Here is a 24,050-nt window from a genome sequence, read left to right on the forward strand (position 1 = left end):
GAAATGTTTCTATGAGGCCCCCCCTCATTCTTCTGAACTCCAAGGAGAACAGCCCAAGAGCCGTCAAACATTCCTCATATGTTAACCCTCTCATTCCTGGAATCATTCTAGTGAATCTTCTCTGAACCCTCTCCAACGTCAGCACATCCTTTCTTAGCACATCAACCCTAGTAGGTGGTTGATAGGGGAATCAGGAGGTATTAATGTGCATGTGGCAGAGAATAGAATAAAGGGAAGTAAGTGGGGGAACTGGATTGATGGCAGTGCTCTGAGAGCCAACATAGACTCAATGGGCTGAATGGCCTCCTGTGTCTTAAGGAAATATGAGAAAAATTTCATAGATTAAGAAAGTAAGTAGAAGTAGGAGTTGGCCACTCATCTCTTTGACCCTGCTCCACCATTCCACAATATCATGGATGAACTTCTTCCTCTGCACCATTTTCTTGCCCTTTTCCTTGATTCCTGAAAGTTTTTGCTCCAACCTCCACAGCACTCCAGATTGATTCCAAGGATGTGATGAGAGACAAAGCAGACTAAGGCTACACTCTCTTGTGTTTAGAGGAATGGGAGGTGATCTCACTAAAACATACAAGCTTCTAAGTGCTTTAACAATGTAGACACAGGGATGATGTTTCCCCTGGCTCAGCTGTCTAGAACATAGAACAGTAGAGCACTGGAACAGGCACTTTGGCCCACAATGTCTGTGCCGACCAAATGCCAATTTAAACTAATCCCATCTGCCTGCACCTGATTTATATCCAGGGGCTGTGTATGTTCAAGATATAGATTAGTAGATTTTGGATTTCAAGGGAATCAAAAGATTATAGGCTGAATGCAGGAAAATGGCACTGAGATAAAAAAAAAATCAGCCATGTTATTACTAAATGGTGGAGCAGGCATGAGGAACCAAAGCTGTACTCCTGTTTAGGGGAACAGCTATCAGCTGCAATCCAATCTTTCCACAGAATGCTCACAGGTCCAAGCCTTGAATGAGACATTTGCCTAGGGTGCTTTTTGCAAAAAATTCTCATTTATGTTTGATTATGAAATTGCATTTACAGTACGACTTTATTCCATTGATTTACATACTTCTGTACACAACATATCAAGCCAGATTCTAGGACTCCTAATTATCTATCAATCTCTATTATCTAGGAAGCAATACCTCCATTATAATGGATAATAGAAATCTAGCTGAAAGAGTCATTAGCGACCTCATTTCTCAGCCATGGGTGTTGGAGGCAGTGTTCTGCAGTTGCCCGTTTCTCTGGTATAAAGCTCAGCATTTGATGAAGGAAGTCTGAAAACAGAGCTGCGTCAGCCAATGGGAAGTCATATTTCTCGATGAGAACATCATACAATCCCCAAGGTCTTAGTGTCTTGATATGACGTAGCTCACCTGAAGATAGAAACGTACATAGAATATAGAACAGTACAGCACAAGAACAGGCCCTTTGACCCACAAAGTCTGTGCTGACCATGATGCCAATTTAAACTAATCCCAACTGCCTGCACCTGGTCTATAGCCCACCATTCCTTGCCTGTACGTGTACCTGCCTAAATGCCTCTTAAACTTCGATATTGTATCTGCTTTCACCACCTCCCCTGGCAGCACATTCCAGGCACCTACCACTCGCTCTGTAAAAGATCTTGCCTTGCAAATCTCCTTTAAACTTTCCCCCTCTCACCTTGAATCAGTGCCCTTTAGTATTTGACATTTGTGTACAGGGAAAAAGCACTGACTATCTATCCTGTCTGTGTCTCTCATAATTTTATATACTTCTACCAGGTCACATCTCAGCTTCCGATGCTTAGGAGAAAACAATCCAAGTTTGTCCAACATCTTCTTATAGCTATAAGGTAATAGCTAATAGCTATAATAGCTAATCCAGGCAACATCCTGGTGAACCTCTTCTGCATCCTCTCCAAAGCCTCCACATCCTTCCTGTAAATGTGGAGGAGTTGTTAGTCTATAATCAGAATTGCATACAATATTCCACATGTGGCCTAACCGAAGTTTCATACAGCTGCAATGTGACTTGCCAACTTTTATACTCAATGCCTCAACTGATAAAGACAAGTATACCATTTACCTTCTTTACCACCCTCTGGGAGCTATGGACTTGGACTACAAGATTCCTTGTACATCAATGTTCCTAAACTCTGCCATTTCTCCATCCAAATTTCCAACTGATCTATATCCTGCTGTATCCTTTGACAACCTTCCTCACTATCCTAAACTCCACCAATTCATGTCATCTGCAAACTTAACAATCATACCTCCCACATTTTCATCCAAATCATTTATACATATCACGAACAACAGAGGTCCCAGCACCATTCCTGCAGAACACCACTGGTCACAGACCTCCAGTCAGACTAACAACCCTCCACCATCTGTCTTCTACGGCCAAGCCAATTTTGGATCCAATGAACCAAGTTACCATGGATCCCATTTGACTTAATCTTCTGTATCAGCCTACCATGAAGGACCTTGTCAAATGCTTTATTAAAGTCCCCGTAGACAACATCCACTGTCCTACGGTCATCAAAAATCTCAGTCACGTAAGACATGACCCCCCCTGCACACAGCCACACTGACCATGCCTAATAAGTCCGTGCTGTTCCAGATTTGTGTAATTCCTATACCTAAGAATCTTCTCCAATAACTTCCCGACCACTGATGAAAGGCTCACCAGCCTATAATTTCCTGGTTTGTCCCTATTGCCCTTCTTAAACAAAGGAACAATGTTGGATATTCTCCAGAAGCAAATTCAGTCAATTTTTCACAGGGTTGTCTCTAGCTCTGGGTGATTGTGTGTGAATATTTAGTAGCTCTACTTCCTTCCTAAATAAAAGCAGTAAATGTTAGGGACACCCAGGGAGCATCTGGGGAAAGAGAAACAAGAGTTAATATTTCAGTTCAAATGTTTGTCAGAGTGGGAGGGAGGAAATATAATGTTGCAAGGATGGTGGGAGAGGGAAGGGAAGCATAGGACAAAGGGAAAATCGCTGATAGGATGAGGCCAGTGTTGCCTTGGGGATAGACTGTAAATGAGGTCATCCAATTGATGGGTTAATGGGGGAAGTTAGGAAGAGAGATCGTGGTCCTTTGTTCATTGAAGCTTTGAAATGAGGGCAATTAGAGACTAAGAACATAGATAAAAGAATGTAACTGTTGATCTATTGCATGCACAGCAGGTCACACTGTACTAATGGAGAGAGAAAAACTGAGCCACTATTACAGATAATTGACCAGGTCAGTTCTGATGCAGACAGAGAAACCAAATTCCCTGATATTGTAGAATTCAAAATTGACTCCAGAAGCTCCCACATGGAAGATGAGTTACTGTTCCTCAAAACCAATTGTCTCGTTATAACATTGAAGGAGACAACAGGCAAATAAGTCAGAATGGAAGTGGCATGGAGAATTAAAACGGCAGGCAAAGGAAGGTCAAGGTCATCCCTGTGGACTGAATGCAGGTGCTCCACAAAGTGGTCACCGAATCTACGTTTGGTTTCTCTAATATGGCGGAGACTACATCATTACCACCAGATTTAATACACTAGACTGGAAGAAGTGAACTGAGTTGCTGATTCACTTGGGAGGAATGTTTGGGAACCTGGATGCAAGGAAGGGAGAAGGTGAAAGGACAAGTGTTACATCTCCTGCTGTCACATGGAAAAGTGGCATAAGGAGAGTGATTGGTGGTGGTGGAAGAGTGGACCAGGGCGTCGCAAAGGAACGGTCCCTTCAAAATGCTGAAAGGGAAGGAGAGGAAAAGATGTGTCTGTTGGAGGAATCTTGTTGAAGGTGATGGAAATTGCAAAGAATGGTCTATTGTGGGGTGGAAAGTGAGGACTGAAGGATTTTGACTCTTGCTCTGACCAGAAAAAGAGGGGGTGAGAACAGAATTCTGGGAAACAGGTAAGAAGTAATCAAGGGCCCTGTTAAATATAGTGGAGGGGAAGTGATGGTTCAGGAAGGAAGACATATCCAAGGCACCTCTGTGGAAAGTCTCATCATTGGAACAAATGCGACAGGGATGAAGGAACTAGGAGAATGGAATGTAGTCCTTTCATGAGACAGATAGCTGTGGGAGCCTGTAGGCTTCACAACCCAAAACATTTGCAGAAAATTGTCACACTAATTCGCACTTTGTGACGTTCATTAACCTCCAGAAGGTGGATGATGATGTATCATGAAGTGCTGCCTCAAAGCAAGTAAAGGAAGGGAAGTTCACATGGGGATCCTCCTATCACATTGATTAAGCATATAGTGAGTTACTGGATGACATAAATATCTTATAAACTTAAGCAGACAAACTGGTTATGTGAGCAAACAGCATCATGTAGCTGTAAGAATAACCTTAATAAGATAGTAATTCTTGGCAGAAATGTTGCTGGTAAAACTATGGCTGTTACACTTTTCATATACTGCAACTTGCCCTAACAAGGAGATGTCACATATAAAACTAAGCTGTCACACCCTTGTAGTACTGAGCAAGGGCTATAATGTCAGAGGTGTCATTCTTGAAGTGAGGTGTTATTCAAAGGGCTCTGCTGTTGATGCAAGCAGGTACAAAATGGTTTGGTTATTACCATTGTAGTAATAAAGAATGGATAACAAGGTTAAATGAATCCCAGCGACTGTTGTCGCAGGACTAGAACTGAAAAAAAAGAGAAAAATAAGGACAAGTATCCCTGGAATTGCAAGTGACAAGTGGGAAGTTTCATGACTCCTTGGGGAATTGAAGTGTAAACCTTCCACTGGGTGAGATTTACAGCTCTACATAAAAAGAAAATGCCATGATATGGAGAGGTAATGAGCTCCACATTCTAGGAAGAAAGAGGCTACACAGGAGATTTACAAGTTTGTTGTCAGGACTGGAGAAGCTTAGCTTTGAGGAAGTATTGGAAAGCCTGAGTTTGTTTTCTTTGAAACAGAGGAGGCTGAATGTAGATTAAATTGAGGTGTATAATGTTCTGAGGGGCTTAGATAAAATGGATAGGAAGGACAGGTAAAGTCCTTCCTGCAGGTAAAGTCAAATTTAAAGTAAAACAATTAGAGGGGAGATGAGAAATCTTTTCATACAGAGGAAGTATGAAACTCACTAGAAAAATGAATGAAGGCAGAAACCATCACTGCACTTATAAAGTACATGAATGAGCACTTGAAGTGGCATAACCTACAAAGCCACCGACCAAGGGGTGGGAAGTAGGATTAATCAGAATAGTCCCTCTTTGGCTAGCATGGACATGTTGAACCGAATGGCTCCCCGCTATGATCCTTGGTCTGTGCTCAGTAGCCTATTATACCTGATGTAGCACTGAGGCTTTAGAATTGATTTCACTGACATTGAGGTAAGGAGAGGAAAAACTGGCCAGAATTGCAGGAATTGAGTTTAAGTAGCCTGTGCTGAAAGTGTGTGTGCATGAGGTGAGTGAAGGTAGCTTTTGGCTTAGGACTGCAGCAGTTCAAGAAGGCAGCCCACAACGACCTTTTCCAGAGCAGACAGGGATGGACAATAAAAGCTGGCTTTGTCAGCAATGCTCAGATCCTGGAAAATAAATTAAACAAAGGTATAGTCTGACTAAACAGTGCACTGATCTATCAAGCTTTAAGTGACAATTTTGAAGGCTTGCAGTGCAGATAATAGCTCGCATTTGATTGAGTTTAGAATTCATATGATTTATTACATTACCTTTACGGTTGAACAAATCTTTGGAATACTTCCCAGATAGTGCACACTTCAAAGGAATTCTCCCAAGCAGCTCAATAATATGTGCAATGTGGTCTGTTATGGAGAAGAGCAAGAGGAAGAATAAGTAAAGAAAGACAAAAGACTTTGTTTTGGCATCACCGAAAATCTGAAACCAAGGTTAACCTATCTATATAAGTACAGCACAAATAGGTTCTCTGGAGTGACACAAATGCATTAAAATCCATTTGCAGAATTAAAGTAGTCAGAGTTAACTTGACTCAAAACATTGTAATGGGCCTTGACAGTGAATGCATGCAAAAAAATGAAGTAGGTATGAATGTGAAAGAGACTAGGGACTAAAATTTCCGCTTAGACCCTGGAAGAGTTTTGTGAATTTGAGACAACTGGGAGTCTTTGCTCTTGTAGTGGCTGTGCCCCCTATCTTTGAGTAAATTCACACACTCAGGTTACCTTAAATGCTTTGGAACATTGGCTATCAATGCTGGCTCATCAGAGTCAATGGGCTGAATGGCCTCCCATTGTATAATATATTTCTATGTCTGTGTGACCTGAAGTGCCTTGTTGAAGAAGGGAAGCAATTTTTGGTGACACCTTTCTAAAATATCAACCATTAGTAATGTCCCCTAATGCTTTCTTCGCCTAATTTTGGTCAGGCAATAGATTACATATGGCCTTCATGTCAAGCATCAATAAGAGAAAAATGCTGTCTACAAATGTGCTGAGATATCCAACAGGCTGGAATAAAATGGAGTATGCATGAATCAGGTTCGAACCCAAACTCCACCCTCCCTCCCACAGAGACTGCACTATAAAGCCTTGGGCCCAGCACCAGGAGGTTTAGTTGCTGACACAGAAACAAAGAGAAGCTGTGACAAACAAATTGACGGGGAGAATGAGCAGAGTGAGAAATGGACACCAGACAAAAAATGTCTGAGGAAGTGCTGGGTGAGCGACGGTGAGCAAGAGAAACAGATAAACACAGAGAATATCTATTAGATTTCTTGTAACTGGTAGAAGGATGAGAGGGGAGATCAGGAAATTTTTTATCAAAAAGTGTGGCGAGAGTCTGGAACTCACTACCTGCAAGGGTAGTGGAGGCAGAAACCCTCATCACATTTAACAAGTATGTTGATGACCATTGGAAATGCTATAATCTACAGACTTGTGCATCAAGAAATGGGCAGTGGGATTGGCCTAAATTGCTCCTTTCAGGCTGACATAGACATGATGGATCAAATGGCCTCCTTCTATGCTGAAAATATGATCCACACTGAATCAGTAATAAAAAAACGTGGTGGGCAGAAAGTAATACAGAAAGATCAAATGGTTTAACAGACTGAGATAAACAGATAGTAAGATAGAGATTGAAGACGGAACAAATGTCCTTTCTCAGGGAAACTAAAACTGCAAATAAGTCAACCTGACTACAGTATTACGTAGGTAGATTGATGGGAATGTGGGGAGAATAGATTACAGGGAAAATTAGTGGGGGAATGGGAGTGCCCTGTGAGCCAAAATCGATTCAATGGGCTGAAGGTCCTCTCTATGTTGTTAGGAAATATATAGGAATATGGAAGTTACTTATTTTGTTTAAGTGAGAGGTGAGGAGGTGGTCCTATGAGAAAAGATTGATTAATATAGGCCTGATGGAAGGCTAAAACATAATCTCATTGAGAAATATAAGGGCTCAGATACTCTGCTGACTGGTAAAATGCCAGAACTTGCTGGTCACACTCTTACTTGCAATGTGCCTCGAAGTGCAATCTTCTGCTGTGAAGTTAGCGCCCAGTTGATTGACAAGGCTCTGTGTAGGGATCAAAACTGACAGACCCTACCCCCAGAGTTGCTTTGAGAAACAGTTGAGCCCCACCCTGCTGTCAATGCTGTCAAGATATTGAATTTCTGTGGGTATCTCTGACATGCACCGAAATTCAAAGTAAAAAAAAATTAAAAATACCATCAAAAACTATTAAAATGCTTAACAATGTTTAAAATATTCAGAAAAATTAAAAACACTGTAAAACAATTAAATCCATTTTAATCAACCCAATTAAATAAAAATGGGCAATTAGCTTGTACTTACACTCAACATCCGGTATTTTCTGTTAAAGTCGATTGGTTAACCTGGTGCAGGTTTAGTGGGGAGATTTAAAAAACTAAATGCTGGGAAATCTGTGTATGCCTTGTGAACTCCACAGCCCCCTCCCCTGCTCCAGGAATAGTCTGATGGCAGAGTGCAGTTGTATCAGGGTCAATTAGCTGTGCGCAGTTCAGGACCCTGCCTTCTCTCGGGAGTCCTGAACCCACACGGTTACCTAGGGAACAGCCGACAGTTCTGAGTGGGTGGTCCAAGTGAAGGTTGTCTGACATAATGGGGGAAGGGGGGAGGGGCATAGTCTGGGGAAAAGGGGTCAGCATCTAGAACTGAGATATGGAGAAATTTCCTTATTTAGAGGATTGCAAATCTTTTGAATTCTCTACCCCAGTGGCACATGGATGCTTAAAAATGAGCACGTTTAAGCAACACACAAAGCGCTGGAGGAACTCAGTGTGTCAGGCAATGGACATGGAGGGAAGTGGACAGTTGACATTTTGAGTTGAGACCCTTCACCTGGACTCAACATGTTTAAGGCCTAGATTGAAACACCAAGGGAAATCATAGGATATAGGGTTTGGGCAGGGAATGATGACACAGGCTGAAAAAGTCCAATGTTGTTCCTGTTCTACTCATATTCTTTTGTCCTTGTGTTTCTTAGATTGGATACACTTATACTGATTGACTGAGAGGAAGGGAGTCTATTAGAGAATATACTTAACTGGGTCAATGTTCCCATCTAATCTTGATTAAAAGATGCTCCCTTACCCTCATCTTGGGAGAAGGTCTTTCCAGGTCGAGGGTCAAACAGGTATTCACCTGTTGCCAACTCGAATGCCTGTGTATATAAAAAGAGGCAGATACTATTTCCTTTTTGAAGGATTGAGCGTGAAATACATAAAGCAATCACATTCAGTAAAACATTGAAGGTAACAGAGCTCTGAGAACCCTAATACTGCACAGAAATATTAACAGGCAGTGCTTGCAGGATCAAAGTCAGTGAATTCTCCTTCCTTTCCTGAATTTTAGAGTATTCTGTTTCAGAGACCTGCTCCACAGTGGAGTGATTCTTGCTGCATGTTTACTCAAATTGGGCTTGTCTAGAAGATGACAGAGAGGAGGCAAACGTGGAGAGCTGTGAGCTTCAAGTCCCTCTTTCTCACCTTAGGTATCCATGTCAAGTGCAACAGAGGCAGACAGTACTTTTCAAAGTCATGGAACCATGCTCAGTTTGAGAGGCTCTATTTACCATCAATGCATAGCTTTTAGTTATTCATTCATAGAATGTGGATGTTGCAGATAAGCACAGGATTTATCACATCTCTAATGGCCCCTGAGGTTTACGAAGGTATTTCAGAGGGCAGTTAAGAATCAACCACATATTAGCAGTAACATAATCACTTAAAGGTCAAGAGGAGGCAGTATTGTCGTGCAGCTGGTAGAGCTGCTGCCTCACAGCTCCTGCAACCTCTGGTGCTGTCCGTGTGGAGTTAGCCTATTCTTTGTGACTGTGCACAGGTTGTTAGGTGAATTGGCCACTATAAATTGCCCCCAGTGTGTTGGTGAGTGGTAGATCTGGGGGAGTTGATGGGAATATTGGGAAATAGGATGGGTCAGGGTAGGATCATTGTTAAGATGGGTGCTTGATTTTGTGCATGGACTTTGGAGGCCAAAGAGCCTGTTTCCGTGCAGAACCTCCCTGTGACTTGAAGTTGCATGTTTCCTTCCCTAAAGGGCATCAGTGAATCAAAAGATTTTTTAAAAAATCGTTGTTTCATGGCCAGATTTATTTAATTTCTCAGCTACCATGGTGATATTTGACCTCATGAATCTAGATCAATAGTCTAGGCCTCCAGATACTGGGTTATAGAAATATGATGGATTGGATAATGTTATGTCCAAATGTGACGCATAAAAACTAAGTGTAAATGTAATAAACATTTTCCAATGTTATTTCCCTTTCTCTAATATTCTTCATTAATTCTCCCCTCACATTAGATCTTAGCACTTACTACATCCCTTTCCACTCCAGAACCTAAGGAGAAATTTCTCACTAATCTGTTAATACCACACTGAACTCATCACGATGAAGTCAGTGAAAGCAATCAGCTTAAATTCACCTGTACCCCAGCCTATACTCCAATCTGCTTGTGAGAAAGTGCTTTGCCTCCATTCAACACCTGTCTTTCAGGCCACATCTGAATGCACAGACTTTACATCCTTGGGTTGGTGTGGAAACATACTGTACACATTCCAAATGGGATATTGCATTTGGCATGCCAGTTGCTGTGGGAACAATCCTGACTTAAATAAATCATGAAGATTTAATGAGTATTACACACATGTTGTACACAGGCTGTCACTCTGCGAGATGCTGACCTGCCGCTCTATGAGTTCACTGAACATATTAGTGTAGAAAAGCTCTCAGACAACCAGTATGGCCATTGGATTACCAACCCATATAATTTATAATGCAATAATCTCACTTAAATTGCAAAGTAATGAGCAGCTTTGGAGAAATGGTAGGATAGTGTAAAATTGGAAGCATTGCAATATCTGTTACCACACAGGCTGTGCTCCAGATGTCAGCAGGAGGGCCATAACCAGCTCCGAGGATGGTCTCCAGTGCACGGTATGGTCTCGTCTGGATCTTTTCTGTAACATGTTTGAACTGGAACCAAGGTAAGGGAGGAAGGATGTATAATATTATAGAGATGGTTAATTTGAGAAAGGCAAAACAAGGTTTTCTGTGAAGTTCAAAATCATTGCTGTGATTCATTGCAGAATGATGAATGCCGTGATTTTAGCTTCATGTAAATAGTTTCACATTGTTTACCGCATAAAAGATAACTGAATCTGATTATACTTTATTATCACATATGTGTGGGTCAAATGAAAAGATATTGCATGGCTATTTAATATGAAGCCACAAGAAATTTCTCCCAAAGTCACATTGTCCCCAAATGATGGCAATTGAAAGGCACTCAATTGCTGAATGATTTTCAGCCACATTGAAAAGGTATATACTTCACTCCATCAGCAAGGGAGAAGAGAACATCATTTATTCTAGGAATAAGGGGTGATCCTTCAGGGAGCTGGCATGTGAGGGATATGGGTGAGATTTTAGGCTAGACTCAGAGGGAAGTTTCTTTGCTGAGACTTTGTACCCACCCAATTATAAAACCCAATATTCAAGCATTCCATGTGAAGACCATCTCAGCAACATTACATCCCATCTTTCCATGACCGAATGGAACTCACCGTCCAGCAGCCACTTCCCAGGTCCACAATTTTTATGCTTATTTCTTCAGCATATTTAGGATCCAAAGGGTTCAGGAGTGATCGTTCTGTGTTAATTTCCCCTGAGAATAATAACAAAAATCAGCTCAAAGGAGATAAACAAAATCTCTGGTCATAGTTAGCATATTTCTTACCAGTGTTGTGATGTCCCTGGGCTTTGGGAAAGGTAGGAATAAGAGTTTTGATAATGTTGGTTTATGGATGATGGAATTTTGACCACTGCACCAGTATTAAATAAACAATTGTAAGAAAAACACTAGAAATTCCTTATTTGTGGAATGCCAGATTCTATAAGGTCAAAGGAAGGAAGGACGGAAGGGAGTGGAAGAGAGAAAGACAGACTAATCTGCATTTTTTTTTGCCTCTTGGATGATCCCAGGACATCCCAAAACACCTTACAACCACTAAAATACACTTAAGTGTACTTTCTGTTTAATCCAGGAAGTGCAGGAGGGAAATGCATTCAGCAAGCTCCTGCAACAGCAATGTGATAATGACCATCTTTGGGTTATCTTCATCAAGGGAGGGATAATGTCCCTGTATAAAGGATTAGGAAGAAGCATTTTGTGCTGTTGGGATCTTTGGCTGAGGCATGTCTTTAGAAAATTAGAATATTGTAAATTTTCCTGCCTTTCACTACCTGTTAGACTCAGTGCTCCTTCTTCTGCTCCTTGTTGCATGGAGATAGCTAATCGATTGAGATACTTCTGGTTGACACATAAGAGAATGTTATCTGGTTTGATATCCGTGTGCAGAATCTTGCACTTAGTATGCAGATAGTTCAACCCTTGAAGAACCTATCATGTGAGGAGAGAAAGCAGCCTTTCAGTCAGAGCATTTAAACTGCTTCAAAAGTTAGAACTGAATGATCAGCCAAACTGTTATCAGATGTGAGGCACTCTGGCCAAAGAGCAGAGTCATCAAATTTAACAACACTGACATATATTTTTCTTCTTATTTTAGATTCCCTCTGTCAGATACTGTTCTCTGGCTGTAAATCTGAATAAGATTGGCCTATATTCATTTAGAAGAATTAGAAGTGGCTCACTGAAAAAGATTGACCAAATAGACGCTGGAGAGCTTGCTACTAGGGAGCATGGTCTCAGGATAAATGTTCAGGCATTTACGTCTGAGCAAAGGAGAACCTTATTTTATTCAGAATTCTCTTTCTCAGAGGCATACTGATACTTAGTTGTTGGGTATCCATAGAATTTTGGATACTAAAGGTTTCAAGGGCTATGGAAATCAGGCAGGATAGTGGCCTTGAGATACTGTGTCAATCATGATCTTATTGAATTGTAGAGCAATCTTGAGGGCCAGACAGCTTATTCCTGCATCTGTTCCTTATATTCTGGCTAAGAGAAGGGGGCAGCAAACATAAGTACAACTCTGTTAAGATAAAGGAAGCACCTACTTACCAAATCATCAGATTGTCCCAGTGCTCCCCACCACCATGGAATAACTTTTGAAGTACAGTGACTATTGTTTTAAAGGGAAATGCAGCAGAATACGTGCATACTGCAAGATCCTACAAACAGTCTGTTTCTGCGGGAAGAAAATTGTCACAATGCTGGGGAAATACCTTGGCTTTCTTCAGATGGATGTTAAGCATTACTATCAGATGAAGTGGCCATATAGTACTGGACTAGGAACACAAAGTTCATGAGTTGCACTCAAACCATGGTGAATGACATTGAATCCAATAAATCTGAAAATGTCCCGTACCAGATGAAAGATCACCCTGGATTTTGTGCCACGGAGCCAGGAAAATTGTTGGCGTTTCCTGTCCTGTAGTTTTGTGAAACGGATGAATCGTTGGCCAGGCTGCTGCTGCTTAGGTATTGCTCTAACATTGGACCTCATGGAGTTCAGAAGGGGTAAAGGAACTTGGGCTTAGTAGCCTACCCTTATCAACACATCAGAGGATTCAACACCAGGTCTGAGGAGGTGCAAAGGATATCTCTCCTTGACTTGAATAGCAGGTGACACTTGTGAGAGCCTCAGATAAGAATATATTAATTTAAATGGATTTCTTCCTAGGTAATTAAACCTTAAAGAAAATTCTTAAGTTGCTTATTAATTTAGATATTTTGAAATGTTGAAAGGTATTTTCAAAGGTCTTAAGAGTTTTTAAGAATTTTCTGGAGCTTTATATGTTTTTTTTAAGTTTTTGTATACCTAAGGAATAATTAGAGCATTTTTAAAGGATTTGATAGCTCTGGCCAACTCAGGGCTGTGATCCAGCTGACAATTTTTTTCCCTGTTTAGAACTTGGGGCTGGTTTTGGCCAACCCTCTTATGACATGGAAGCCACTTTCAACATCAGAACCCTAGAATCACAACTTAGAACCTACCTCCCTATGTTGCCAAGGGATTTTTGCAAACTGCCACTAAGGAGTGTGGAGGCAGGGGGTGCGACAAATGTACTCTCCGCTGTCTGCAAAATCTGCCCAATAATGACAAATTGTTATAAGAGGTAACTAGATTGCTACAAACTACTGTACTTTCTCAGGGCAATAATGACGGGCTGGAGATAAATAATAAACATGTCATTATTCATATCCTGAGGGCAATTAAAAACCCACTGATACCAGTTTCTTTAAAGCTCATCCAGAGTTTAGAGTCATAGAATTGTACAGTACAGAAACAGGCCCATCATGTTCTTGCCAACCTTTTTGCCCACCTTCTGCCTGACAACTTTTTGCCCATTTGCCTGCATTAGAACTGAACCGTTCTATGTTTATTCAAGTGACTATCTAAGTGTCTCTTAAACATAGTGATTGCATATATGCCTCCACCTCTTCCTCTGGCAGTGCGTTTTTGATGTCAACCACTCTCTGTGTAGAAAAAAACTTATCCTTCAGATCCCTTTAAACCTCCTCCCTCTCACCTCAAACCTACACCCTCTTGTTTCTGACACCCCTACCATGGGAAAAAGATTCTGACTACCTACCCTATCTATGCCTTCGTAACTTTATACACCTCTGTCAGGTCACCCGCAGCCCCCTTTGCTCCAGGGAAGACAAGCCCAGCCAATCTAATCTTTCCTTATAACTAAAGTCCTCCAATCCAGGCAACATCCTGGTGAATCCTCTTCACCCTCTCTAGCACAATCACACTTGAGTGGATGACAATGAATGGATCAGGAGCGGGGCAGGAATATCCTGTGATTGTTGTGACCTAAGCACCAGCCTCTACAACAGAGGGCAGCTTTATCAAAAATCATTCCTGTGGAGCCAGGAGCAGTTGGTTTTGCCACAGAACGCTGAATCCCACAAGTTGGGGGACAGCTCACATTAAAAATATTAATAGGGATTAAGGCCAAATGTCAGGCAAGGTTCAGACCCCTTGATCAGCAAACAGCAAGCAGTGCCTGGAAATAGGATCACAGTGTGTGTTTTTGTTCCTGTGGACCAGTCATTAATCTTACCTGTTGAATGATCTTTTTGACACAACGCATGGGTAGTCCCTGCCAATTGGATTTAATAATCCAGTGATGAAGATGATTACCTAGTAGTTCAGTAACCAAACACACATCTGGCAAGGGAGTTAAGGTTGTTACAAAAAGTCTAGACCTGATCAATAATGAGTGAAGTTATGAAGATATAAAAGGTTTCCATTCATGTTGAGTTTTATCGCATCACTTGGAAACATCTCAGATTACTTTAGATACACTGTGGATCTCTGTGATTGCCACTATGAAATCATAGTGCAGATATTTTGTACACTGTAAAATTCTATAAATCCCAATGAAATGAAGAGTAAATTAATCAAAACTTGATCTCAATGTTAAGAACTAAGGCAAAGACACAAGGTACTCCTCTCTGAATCATGTTCACATTATCTGAATAGGCAGGACTGCAGTTTAACCTGTCATCTACAGGATCTTATCCATAAAATTGCAACACTCCTTCAAGAGAATCATAGAATCACAAAGACACAATAGAATCATAAGGAGGACATTCGACCCATCGAAGCCATGCCAGCTCTTTGTAGAACAATTTATTCAGTGGCATTGCTTTGCAAAAATACATTTCTGAATTTAATTAACTGGTATGAGGCTAAAATTGAAAACTTTAAACCCTGAAGGCAAGAAAGCTAATGCAAATTTGAGACTATTTAATACTGCTTAAACTAAACATTACTAAACATGACTAATTTATTGATATGGCCTGAATCCACACTAATTGTACAATAAATGAATATCCATAGTCTCAAAAACCATCCTCAAACCGACTCATAAAAAATTCAACATTGTCAAATGCCCTTGCCACTCAGCTTGTACATAAAACTCTCTGATCTCAAATTACATCATTCTCAAATCACTTATTAAGGTAATCACATTCAAAATAGTCTGCAGACTTTATTCATAAAAATCTGGGTATCATATATCCTGTGCAATCAGAGATAAGCAGGTGCCTGTTTCCGGATCCTGCCATTTAGTGAAGGTTTGCAGAGAAGGTCACAAGAGCTGCCTGGATTATCCTATCCTCATATTTCCCTCCCTGCGAAGACATATCTGTACAGTACTTGGAAACCTGTGTCATAACTGAGACCAGGAGGTCAAAGTCTGGATAACTTATACACTCCTTATTCAGGCAGAAAACATTTTGCTGCTATCATCAAATATACACAAGTTAAATTCATCTTCCAGTATGCCTTTTTGTAAACAAATCAGTGGTGATGTAGACTTAAAGGATACGAACACCATTCAGACCAACTATTATGAAATCATCTAAAAGCTGGACAATTCGCTCCTTATCTGGATCCTTTGAGCTGTTCCATCTCACCTGAGAAAATAAATATTTTTTAAAGAAAAAAGAACATGAATGAAAGAGAAATGGCGGACTGCGTGGGAGGGAAGGGTTAGATATTAGAGCAGGATAAAATGTCGGCACAACAATGTGGGCTAAAGGGCCTGTACTGTGTTGTAATGTTCTATGTTCTAAAAGTGAATCATGGAAACATACAGCTTGGAAACAGGCCCTTCAACCCACTGAGTCCGTGCCAACATCAATCACCCATTTACACTAATTCCATTTTATTCTTCCCGCATTCCCATCAATTCCCTCAAGATTCTACCACTCACCTATAATGTCAGGGCAATTTACAGTGGCCAATTAACCTACCAACATACACATCTTTGGAATGTGGGAGGAAACTGGAGCACCCAGAGGAAACCCACACGGTCATAGGGAGACACAAGAGATTCTGCAGATCCAGTAATCTGGAGTGACACACGGAGGAACTCAGCAGGTCAGGCAGCATCTACTGAAGGAAATAAACAGTCGACGTTTCGGGTCGAGACCCTTCATCAGGACAGGAGAGGAAGAGGGCAGAAGCCGGAATAAAAATGGTGGGGGGAGGAGCACAAGCTGGGAGGTGATAGGTGGAAGAGGCAAAGCGCTCGAGAAAAAGGAATCCAATAGGAGAGGACGGGAGACCATGGAATAAAGGGAAGGAAGTGGGGAACCAGAAGGAGGTGATGGGCAGGTCGTGAGGGCTGGGGAGGGGAAAGAGAAGGGGTGAGGGGGCCACAGAAATGAGGGAATACAACTTGACACAACCAAGCACAGAAGGTCAGGATTGAACCCAGCATGCCAGAGGTGTGGGAGAAAATAATGGAATATAAATCTTTTGCTGATATCAGCTGGTTCCATAGTTACCTTACTGTCTGGGATTCAAGCATCCCAACTGGGAAGATATTGGAACAGCTTTGTTCAATTTCCTTCAGAACCTTTGAATGGAATGTGTGGAGGAGAAGAGTAAAGAATCCTTTCGGAAATAGTGGGCTCAGAAGTGGATTGTTGCATTGTTACATATAGTGCAATGCCAGCAAGGCCCTTATGATGAGAGATTGCAAGATTTCATAGTATTTCCTTAATTTTGTAGAAAGGTTAACGACATTTACTGTTTTTCTAGACACATCAGTTGGGTTTAGTTCCATTACCATTCTCTGTTGCTTTGCACAATCATCCTTTGTATCTTTTAACTTCTCCTTCCTGGATCACAGACTTTCCTTTCTTCCGTCCTCTCCTTCCACCCAACCTTCCAGTATTATCTATTTTTATTTCAGATTTTCAATATCCAGAGTACTTTCCTTTGCCACAGCACCCTGCCCAGACCGTTGAACTTCTCCATACATTTGCTATACTTTAAATTAGAAACCAACTTGCTATTTGGAACCTCCTCCTTGTCTGATTGTACTGGGGCCAAGAAATTGAACTTGCATCCACAAAGATGATACATCAGTATGACAAGTGGGGGTTTCATCATCGGCTCATGCTATCTTGAGATTGGATTGATATTGTCATTAAGTAGGTGTGTTGCAGATGGTAGCTGGACATCCCAATGCGATTGACCCATCCAAACCTACCCAATAGAATGGGAAGAGATGAATGAAGTACAGACACAGCAAAGAGTAGTTGGCTGATTGGGCTTTTAATACCCTTTAAGTTCCATGTACTTCTTGCTGGCTCAGATATCGAGACAGCTGGAGGTTAGCTGGTTGACGGAAGAGGTGGGGAACAGAAGTAAATGATGTGAAGGACACGATTTCAGGCTGGCTCCTGCCTCCACAGAATCATAAAACTTAACAAGTAAAAACATTGTCTGACATTTTGTCAGAGGCTTCCAGCAGTCCCTTTAAGATATGCAGGCTAAAATAATGTAATCTATAGCAGCATTATATCACAAATGGGAGTGCATCAATTTCTCTTCCTTCTCTGGTGAAGTGAGTGTTTGCTTAGTGTAATACCAAAACTCTCCAGAAAGGCTGAAAGAGTATCTGAAGGGAAAGTCACACCTAGGCTCTGCTCAGTCACAATCTTATTAGAAAGAACAGCTTTTGAGAAGGTTTTTCATGTGTTAACATATGGAAGTCTAAGGAATTACACATCGAAACAAGGAGTGGTTTGCAATGAAGTGCTGCAAAAGGCAATTGTTGCAGGGATTGTAGTTCAAAGTTTTGACACTACCTTTTAGAAAGGGGGGTGGGGAGGGTGCCTTAATATCATAGGTAGCCCAAACCATTCTAAACTTCCTGTCGGCATTGTTGTGTTGGAATAGGCACGTCTGATTCAAATGACTGAAACAATATTCGTGGATAAGAGAGCAGATGTTGGGATTTCTTTCCTCAGACTACAAAAACTCCATTCCTACTGAGCAATATTGGATATTAATGGGAGTTTAAAAACAATCTCTTTTGTTTCTTCTCTCTTGTTTACTGTCTCTGCCTCTGTAGTGAATTTGTTGGCTGCCGGGTTAGGTGCCATTAATCCTTTATGGCCTCGTCTAAGTTGCCAAGCATGGGCCTCAACAGGGACGGTGTGATTTTCACCTGCCTCCTGATAGAAAATTGGGAAGCTGAAAGCTGGGAGGCATCCCCACAAGGCCTACCAGATGCCGTTTTAAATCAGCTTAAGGAGGCACCTCTCTTCCTTTTCCAATAATAGGATGCTTAAATATGAAAATTCAAGCACTATGTAGACAGTCAGACCCCAACTGCAACCTTAGGGTACGAGTAGAGGTGTATGTATTTCCATCCATTCCACGAGGCACTGAGTAGTCTAACCAACAGTGTAAAGGAGGTTCCAAGGGTTGCTAAGAAGGAAAGTTTTAGTATTTGAATTTGTGGGGTTGGGAAGAGATGGAATGTTGTTCCTGGGCTTCCAAGCGAACTCTAATTCTCTATTAGTCAGTGTGAGGCCTCTCCGTTCCTCTCCTGTGCTCACCCACTCTGCCTCACATGTGCAGAGCACACCAACTGTATGGTTAAAGAAGGGAGCTGACCTGTTTGCCATCCAGCAAGCTACAGTGGGGCATTCAACTGCCAGGTTCTTTAAATTAAAAGAGAGGAAGATCTTACATTTAAATAGAACCTTTCATAACTTCAGGACGTCCTTAAGTCATGTGCAGCCAATGAAATATATTCCAAGCACAAGCATGTAAGAAATGGAGGGGACACACAATGTGTCCACAGCAAGATCCTACAAATTGCAATGAGACAATCTATTAGGCCAGGATACCAGATTGAATTTCCATGCTCTTCTTCAAATAGTCCTTCTGGGACCTTTTAAAGCTACCTGAGAGGGAAGACAGTGCTTCTGATTAATGCCACATTTGAAAGACACCAGTCTAGCAGCACAGCGTTAGATTTTGCCTTTGGAATGGGACTTGAACCCTCAACTGTCTCCATATTTGTTTAGCGCTTGTGTCAGAGGTTACTCACACATCTGAGAAGCCTGATCTCGTCCTGGGCAGCCTCTGTAAACCCCTTTCCACTCTTCGCCACCTTCACTGCCACGTATTTATTTTTTCTGTTAGATGCAACACAAAACAACTCACATTCATCTTGCATCTTTAGTGTAAGTAAAATATGTCCAAAAGTACTTGCTATAGGTTTATCTTAATACAATGACCCTGTCCATTCCATATGCAACAAGACCTGGACAACATCTGGGCATGGGTTGATAAACAGCAAGTAATATTCATGCTGCATTAATGTCAGGCTTCCACAAGGGAAAACCTAACAACATTCTACCATTGTTATTTATTTATTAATAAGAGGCAGTTGCCACCATCAATTCTTGCCCTTCTCTAATTCACATTGAGGTGGTGGCGAGCTACCTTCTAGTGAAGGTTCTGTTTTGTGGAAAATTCCAGGATTTAGATCCAGCAAGGATGAAAGAATGGGAATATAGGTGACTTAGTGGAGAATCTGAGGGTGTTGCCCTTTTAGGTAGTAAAAGTTGTGAGTCTTGGAATAAGCGAATAACTTCAGTAGATGGTACACACTGCAGCCATAATGCACTACTCATGCAGAGGGTAGGAGATAGGGTGCCAATCAAGAAGACTGCTTTGTTCTGAACAGTGTTGAACTTTCTGAGTATTATTGAAGTTGCACTCATCCAGGCATCACATCGCACACCTGACTTGTACCTTGTGGGAAAGTTTTGGTGATGTGTGGAGAGTAAATCAATCTCTGCACAATTTCCAGATTTTGACCTGCTTTTGGAGTCATAGTATTTACCACATCTCCCTCCTGACATTACCGATATCTGGCAAATCAACAGTATCAACTAATTAAATGCCATGAAACCAGAATTAGTCAAAGGCTGAGATTTTGGCCATGAGTAGTTTATCTCTTTTTCATGAAAGAAAGTGATTCTGCATCAATGCTCAAGAGGCTGAAACCATCCAGCTCAAAGGAATCTTTTTGATCAGCAATTCACCAGCCTAAGAACACGCAATGGTTCAGCATGCCCATGTGAACTAACTTCATGATCTTACACTGTATCACATTGTCAAGATCTACCCCTAAGTCTTTCCTTCCTCTAGAACTTACAGAGCTTCAAAGCCCAAGTTTGGCATCATCCAATCATATCTTTTATTACTTTTTATCCTACATAGTACCTTGTACTGTGGGCCGTAATCATTTATCTTGGTTTTCTACTTTGGAAAAAGAATGTGGGATGCAGTGATTACATTATTACAGCCAATATGAATGAGATTGGTACTTACAGCAGATCCCAACAAAGCCAGACTGTGGAGTAAAAGCCCCATCCCAACTTTCTCATTACTTGGTATCTTCCATTAAATATGTCCCCTAATTTCACTGGATGGTAACCTCCTGTAAAGGCAAATTTGTCATTCTTCAGACTTAAATCAGCATTTATCAAGGAAAAGCATTAAAGCAACCTGTGCATAGATATCTCTCCTTCACATATGGATGTACATGAATTCATGGATGCATGCCTAAATTAACTTTCATGACATGATTTTATTTGTTACTAATGTTGAACCATGAACCACAGCAACTAATTATTACGATCGATCTAAGTGTGGGTTAAAAGTGCCCAACCCACCAATTATACTTTTTAAAAGACTGCTTTCTCTATTTAATGTTGTGTCTAGTATATACTGCATACACATCAGCAAAAGATTTTCTGGCAAACCTGTTTTAAAATTGGAAATTGCCATTGACTGAATATAGACTGTACTGTTTGTATCCCACCAATTGTAAAACCAATTGCAATGAACCTTCAATCAAGTATCAATATTTGACAGAAATAAATACACTAAGAGGCAGAATGGAATATGAAGTCACATTATGTGCTTATGAGCAACTCTCGCCAGTTGCCATTTTGCATACTCAACTAGACCGTGAATTTGTTGCTGGGCATTAGATTTAGAACATACAACTATAAAAATATTTACAAAATTCACAGAAAGTAATTAAACTTACCTATATGATAGTGGACATAAAAACAGAAAATGCAGGAAAACCACAGCAGGTTGCAATGTATAATGTGCATTTGTCCCTTCAACCCTAAAACTTATTGACTGAAAGATTAACAATTCATAAATAATACAGTAGAACTTGCTTGGCTTCTCTTGTGCTTTAATGGAAGAACAAATCCTTGTTCTACTCGATATAAATTTGAAGTCATCCAAAAGCTCTGCTGCTCCTGTCCGAACATTCACCATCCCATTCACCCATCATCCCTGTGTTTAATGACCTGCATTGGCTCCCATTTAAGCAACTCATCAGTTTTAAAGTTCTCTCACCTTGTTTTCAGATCCCTCTATGGGTTTGCCACTTCCTATCTTTGAAATGTCCTTGATTCCAATAACTTTCTGAGATACCTGCACTTCTGGCCTCTTGAATGATTATTGACAGTAATTACTCCACCTTTGGTGTCTATGCCTTCAGCTGCTAAGCTTTGGAATTTTTTCTCTAAGCAACCCCACCTCTGCTAAGACCTTAAGCTTTCGAATTCCTTCCTTAAACAACTCTGCTTCTCTAACTTTCTTTCCTCATTTAAGATGCCCCAAAAACCCAATTGTCTGCCTAATATCTCTTTATCTGGCCCAGCATCAATTTTTATTTGATAATTCTCCAGTAAAGATATTTTACAACATTAAATGCTCTCTTTAAATGGAGGTTGCTGTTAATGATATTTTAGAAGCTTCAGGCTGAGATAGTGCAAAGGATAGGCCAACTCTCTTCACTAAGACACATGTAATGAGGCACAAACTAGGAGGGTAAGCAATTGAAAGTGCTGAAGGACATAGATGCTGGCACCTAACAGGCAAGACTCCCACTGGAAATTAAGCCTCTATGTAAATCAACAATAATGTAGTGAAAACAGTGTGCTGATTCATGAGACAGAGAAAATAGACATCCAGGTGCAGCAAGTGGTCAGGAAGGCAAATGGTATGTGGGCTTCCATTGCAAAGGGATTGGAATAGAAAAGTAAGGATGTCTTGTTGAGATTGTACAAGGCTTTGGTCTTGAGACCTGATCTGGAGTACTAAGTGCATTTTTGGTCTTTGTACCTAAAAATTGTTGCAGTTGCCTTGGAGATCATTTAGCATACATTCACTAGATTAACTTCTGGGATGAGAGGATTCTTCTACAAAGAGTGAGTATAATTGACCACACTGTCTGGATATTAGAAGAATGAGAAGCAATACCTTGAGATGTACAACATTCTGAGAAAGACAGAGAGAGTAGATGACAGGGGGCTGTTTGCTCCAGCTGGAAAACTAGGAGGTGTTGTCTCTGGATAACGGGCAGGTCATTTAGGACTGGGTCGAGGAGAATTTTCTTTCCTCAGAAGTTGTACATCTCTGGAATTCTCTACCTCAGAGGTCTGTGGATGCAGGGTCATTAACTATATTGAGAGCTGAGATGAATAGATTTTTGAATGCCAAGGAAAGCAAAGGATCAGACATCAGGACAGAGAATGGTCTTGAAGTACGCGATCAGTCATGGCATTGAACATGGTCAAGAGGTCACATGACCTATACAGGCTTTTTTATGTTGTTATAATGTCCACAGGGATGATAAGTTGTCTGAAATAAAATGCTGGAAACTCTCAGAAGGTCAGGCAGCATCTGTAGAAAGAGAAAAAGAGTTAACATTTCATGTCTGAGACATTCTGTTCGTTCTGAGTATTTCCAGCATTTTATTTTTATTTCCAGCATCTGCAGCTATTTTGATTTTCATATTAAGTTGTCTCCTGTTTTCCAATCCATGACATTCATCTGCCAGTATGGGAATCAATTTGCCCCATACATGGGGAAGAGAAGAAGAATAAAATACCACATGATCTGTTGTCAGTCCTTCTGGATTTACTTTTAACAGACCATTGGTTCAAGAGTGAAATCCACCCCTAAGTGCTTTTTAAAAAAGTGGTTATTACCTAAGTCTGTAACCTGTAAGCTCATGACACTTAAGAGACTCACCAGTGCAGTATTCAGCTGGGTCCTCCTCCCCCTCCTCAACAAGCTGCATTGACATATTGACGATTTGACCGCTGCGTTCTTGGCTAAGAACCTCTTGTTCTTTTTATTGGAATTACAAATGACAATGCTTCAGTGATCGCATGAGGAGAAACAGACTCTGCAAGGCAATTAGTTCAGAATTCTGGGGATGATGTCAGTGCAGAATTCTGACTGATGAGATGCTGGAATTCAGTTCTCTATCTCTGGCTGTACAGAACATACACACAATACAATATTGTGGGAGTAAGGTCTTACATTGTATAAAGCCTGCAGGATTAACATACAATTTAATATTTTTAACATGGATTATCACCAAACTGCTGCACAATAAAAGAAGATAATACACAGAAAGTACAATGATAATCAGGAGTTTGTGTATGTATGATATTTCACATCTTTGTACTGTCTATGGAGACATGAATTATGTTGAGCATCGATGTTCAGGAGATTCATTCTATTCTCCAGTCTGAAGGAGCATTTGTGGCACTGTATTCCACTGCATTCTGCTGTCTTGGCTGAAAGAGCATTCTGCCCTCTGAGCTGGAATGCCAACCATCCAGAACATCCCATTCTCATAAACGGCAGGGAGCTGGTGGTGAGCCGGAACATTACACCCACCCCACCTCGGTAACAACTTG

The 24,050-nt window shown here is 40.9% G+C and overlaps 1 protein-coding gene across 1 annotated transcript; it reads right to left on the reverse strand.

Annotated features, from left to right (window-relative positions):
• Positions 1-1,190: 1,190 nt before the first annotated feature.
• LOC127571312 (SRSF protein kinase 2-like) lies at positions 1,191-23,508 on the reverse strand. Its single transcript, XM_052017584.1, has 11 exons — positions 23,374-23,508; positions 20,644-20,752; positions 19,352-19,439; positions 15,824-15,911; positions 14,552-14,658; positions 11,762-11,918; positions 11,083-11,183; positions 10,385-10,492; positions 8,590-8,659; positions 5,706-5,798; positions 1,191-1,399 (listed from the first exon to the last, which is right to left on the reverse strand). The coding sequence occupies exons 1-11, from the start codon at positions 23,426-23,428 to the stop codon at positions 1,191-1,193; spliced, it is 1,185 nt and encodes a 394-aa protein (XP_051873544.1). The 5' UTR covers positions 23,429-23,508.
• Between the last annotated feature and the right edge of the window lie 542 nt (positions 23,509-24,050).

The sequence above is a fragment of the Pristis pectinata genome, chromosome 6 (genome assembly GCF_009764475.1).
Source record: "Pristis pectinata isolate sPriPec2 chromosome 6, sPriPec2.1.pri, whole genome shotgun sequence".
NCBI classification, from domain to species: domain Eukaryota; kingdom Metazoa; phylum Chordata; class Chondrichthyes; order Rhinopristiformes; family Pristidae; genus Pristis; species Pristis pectinata.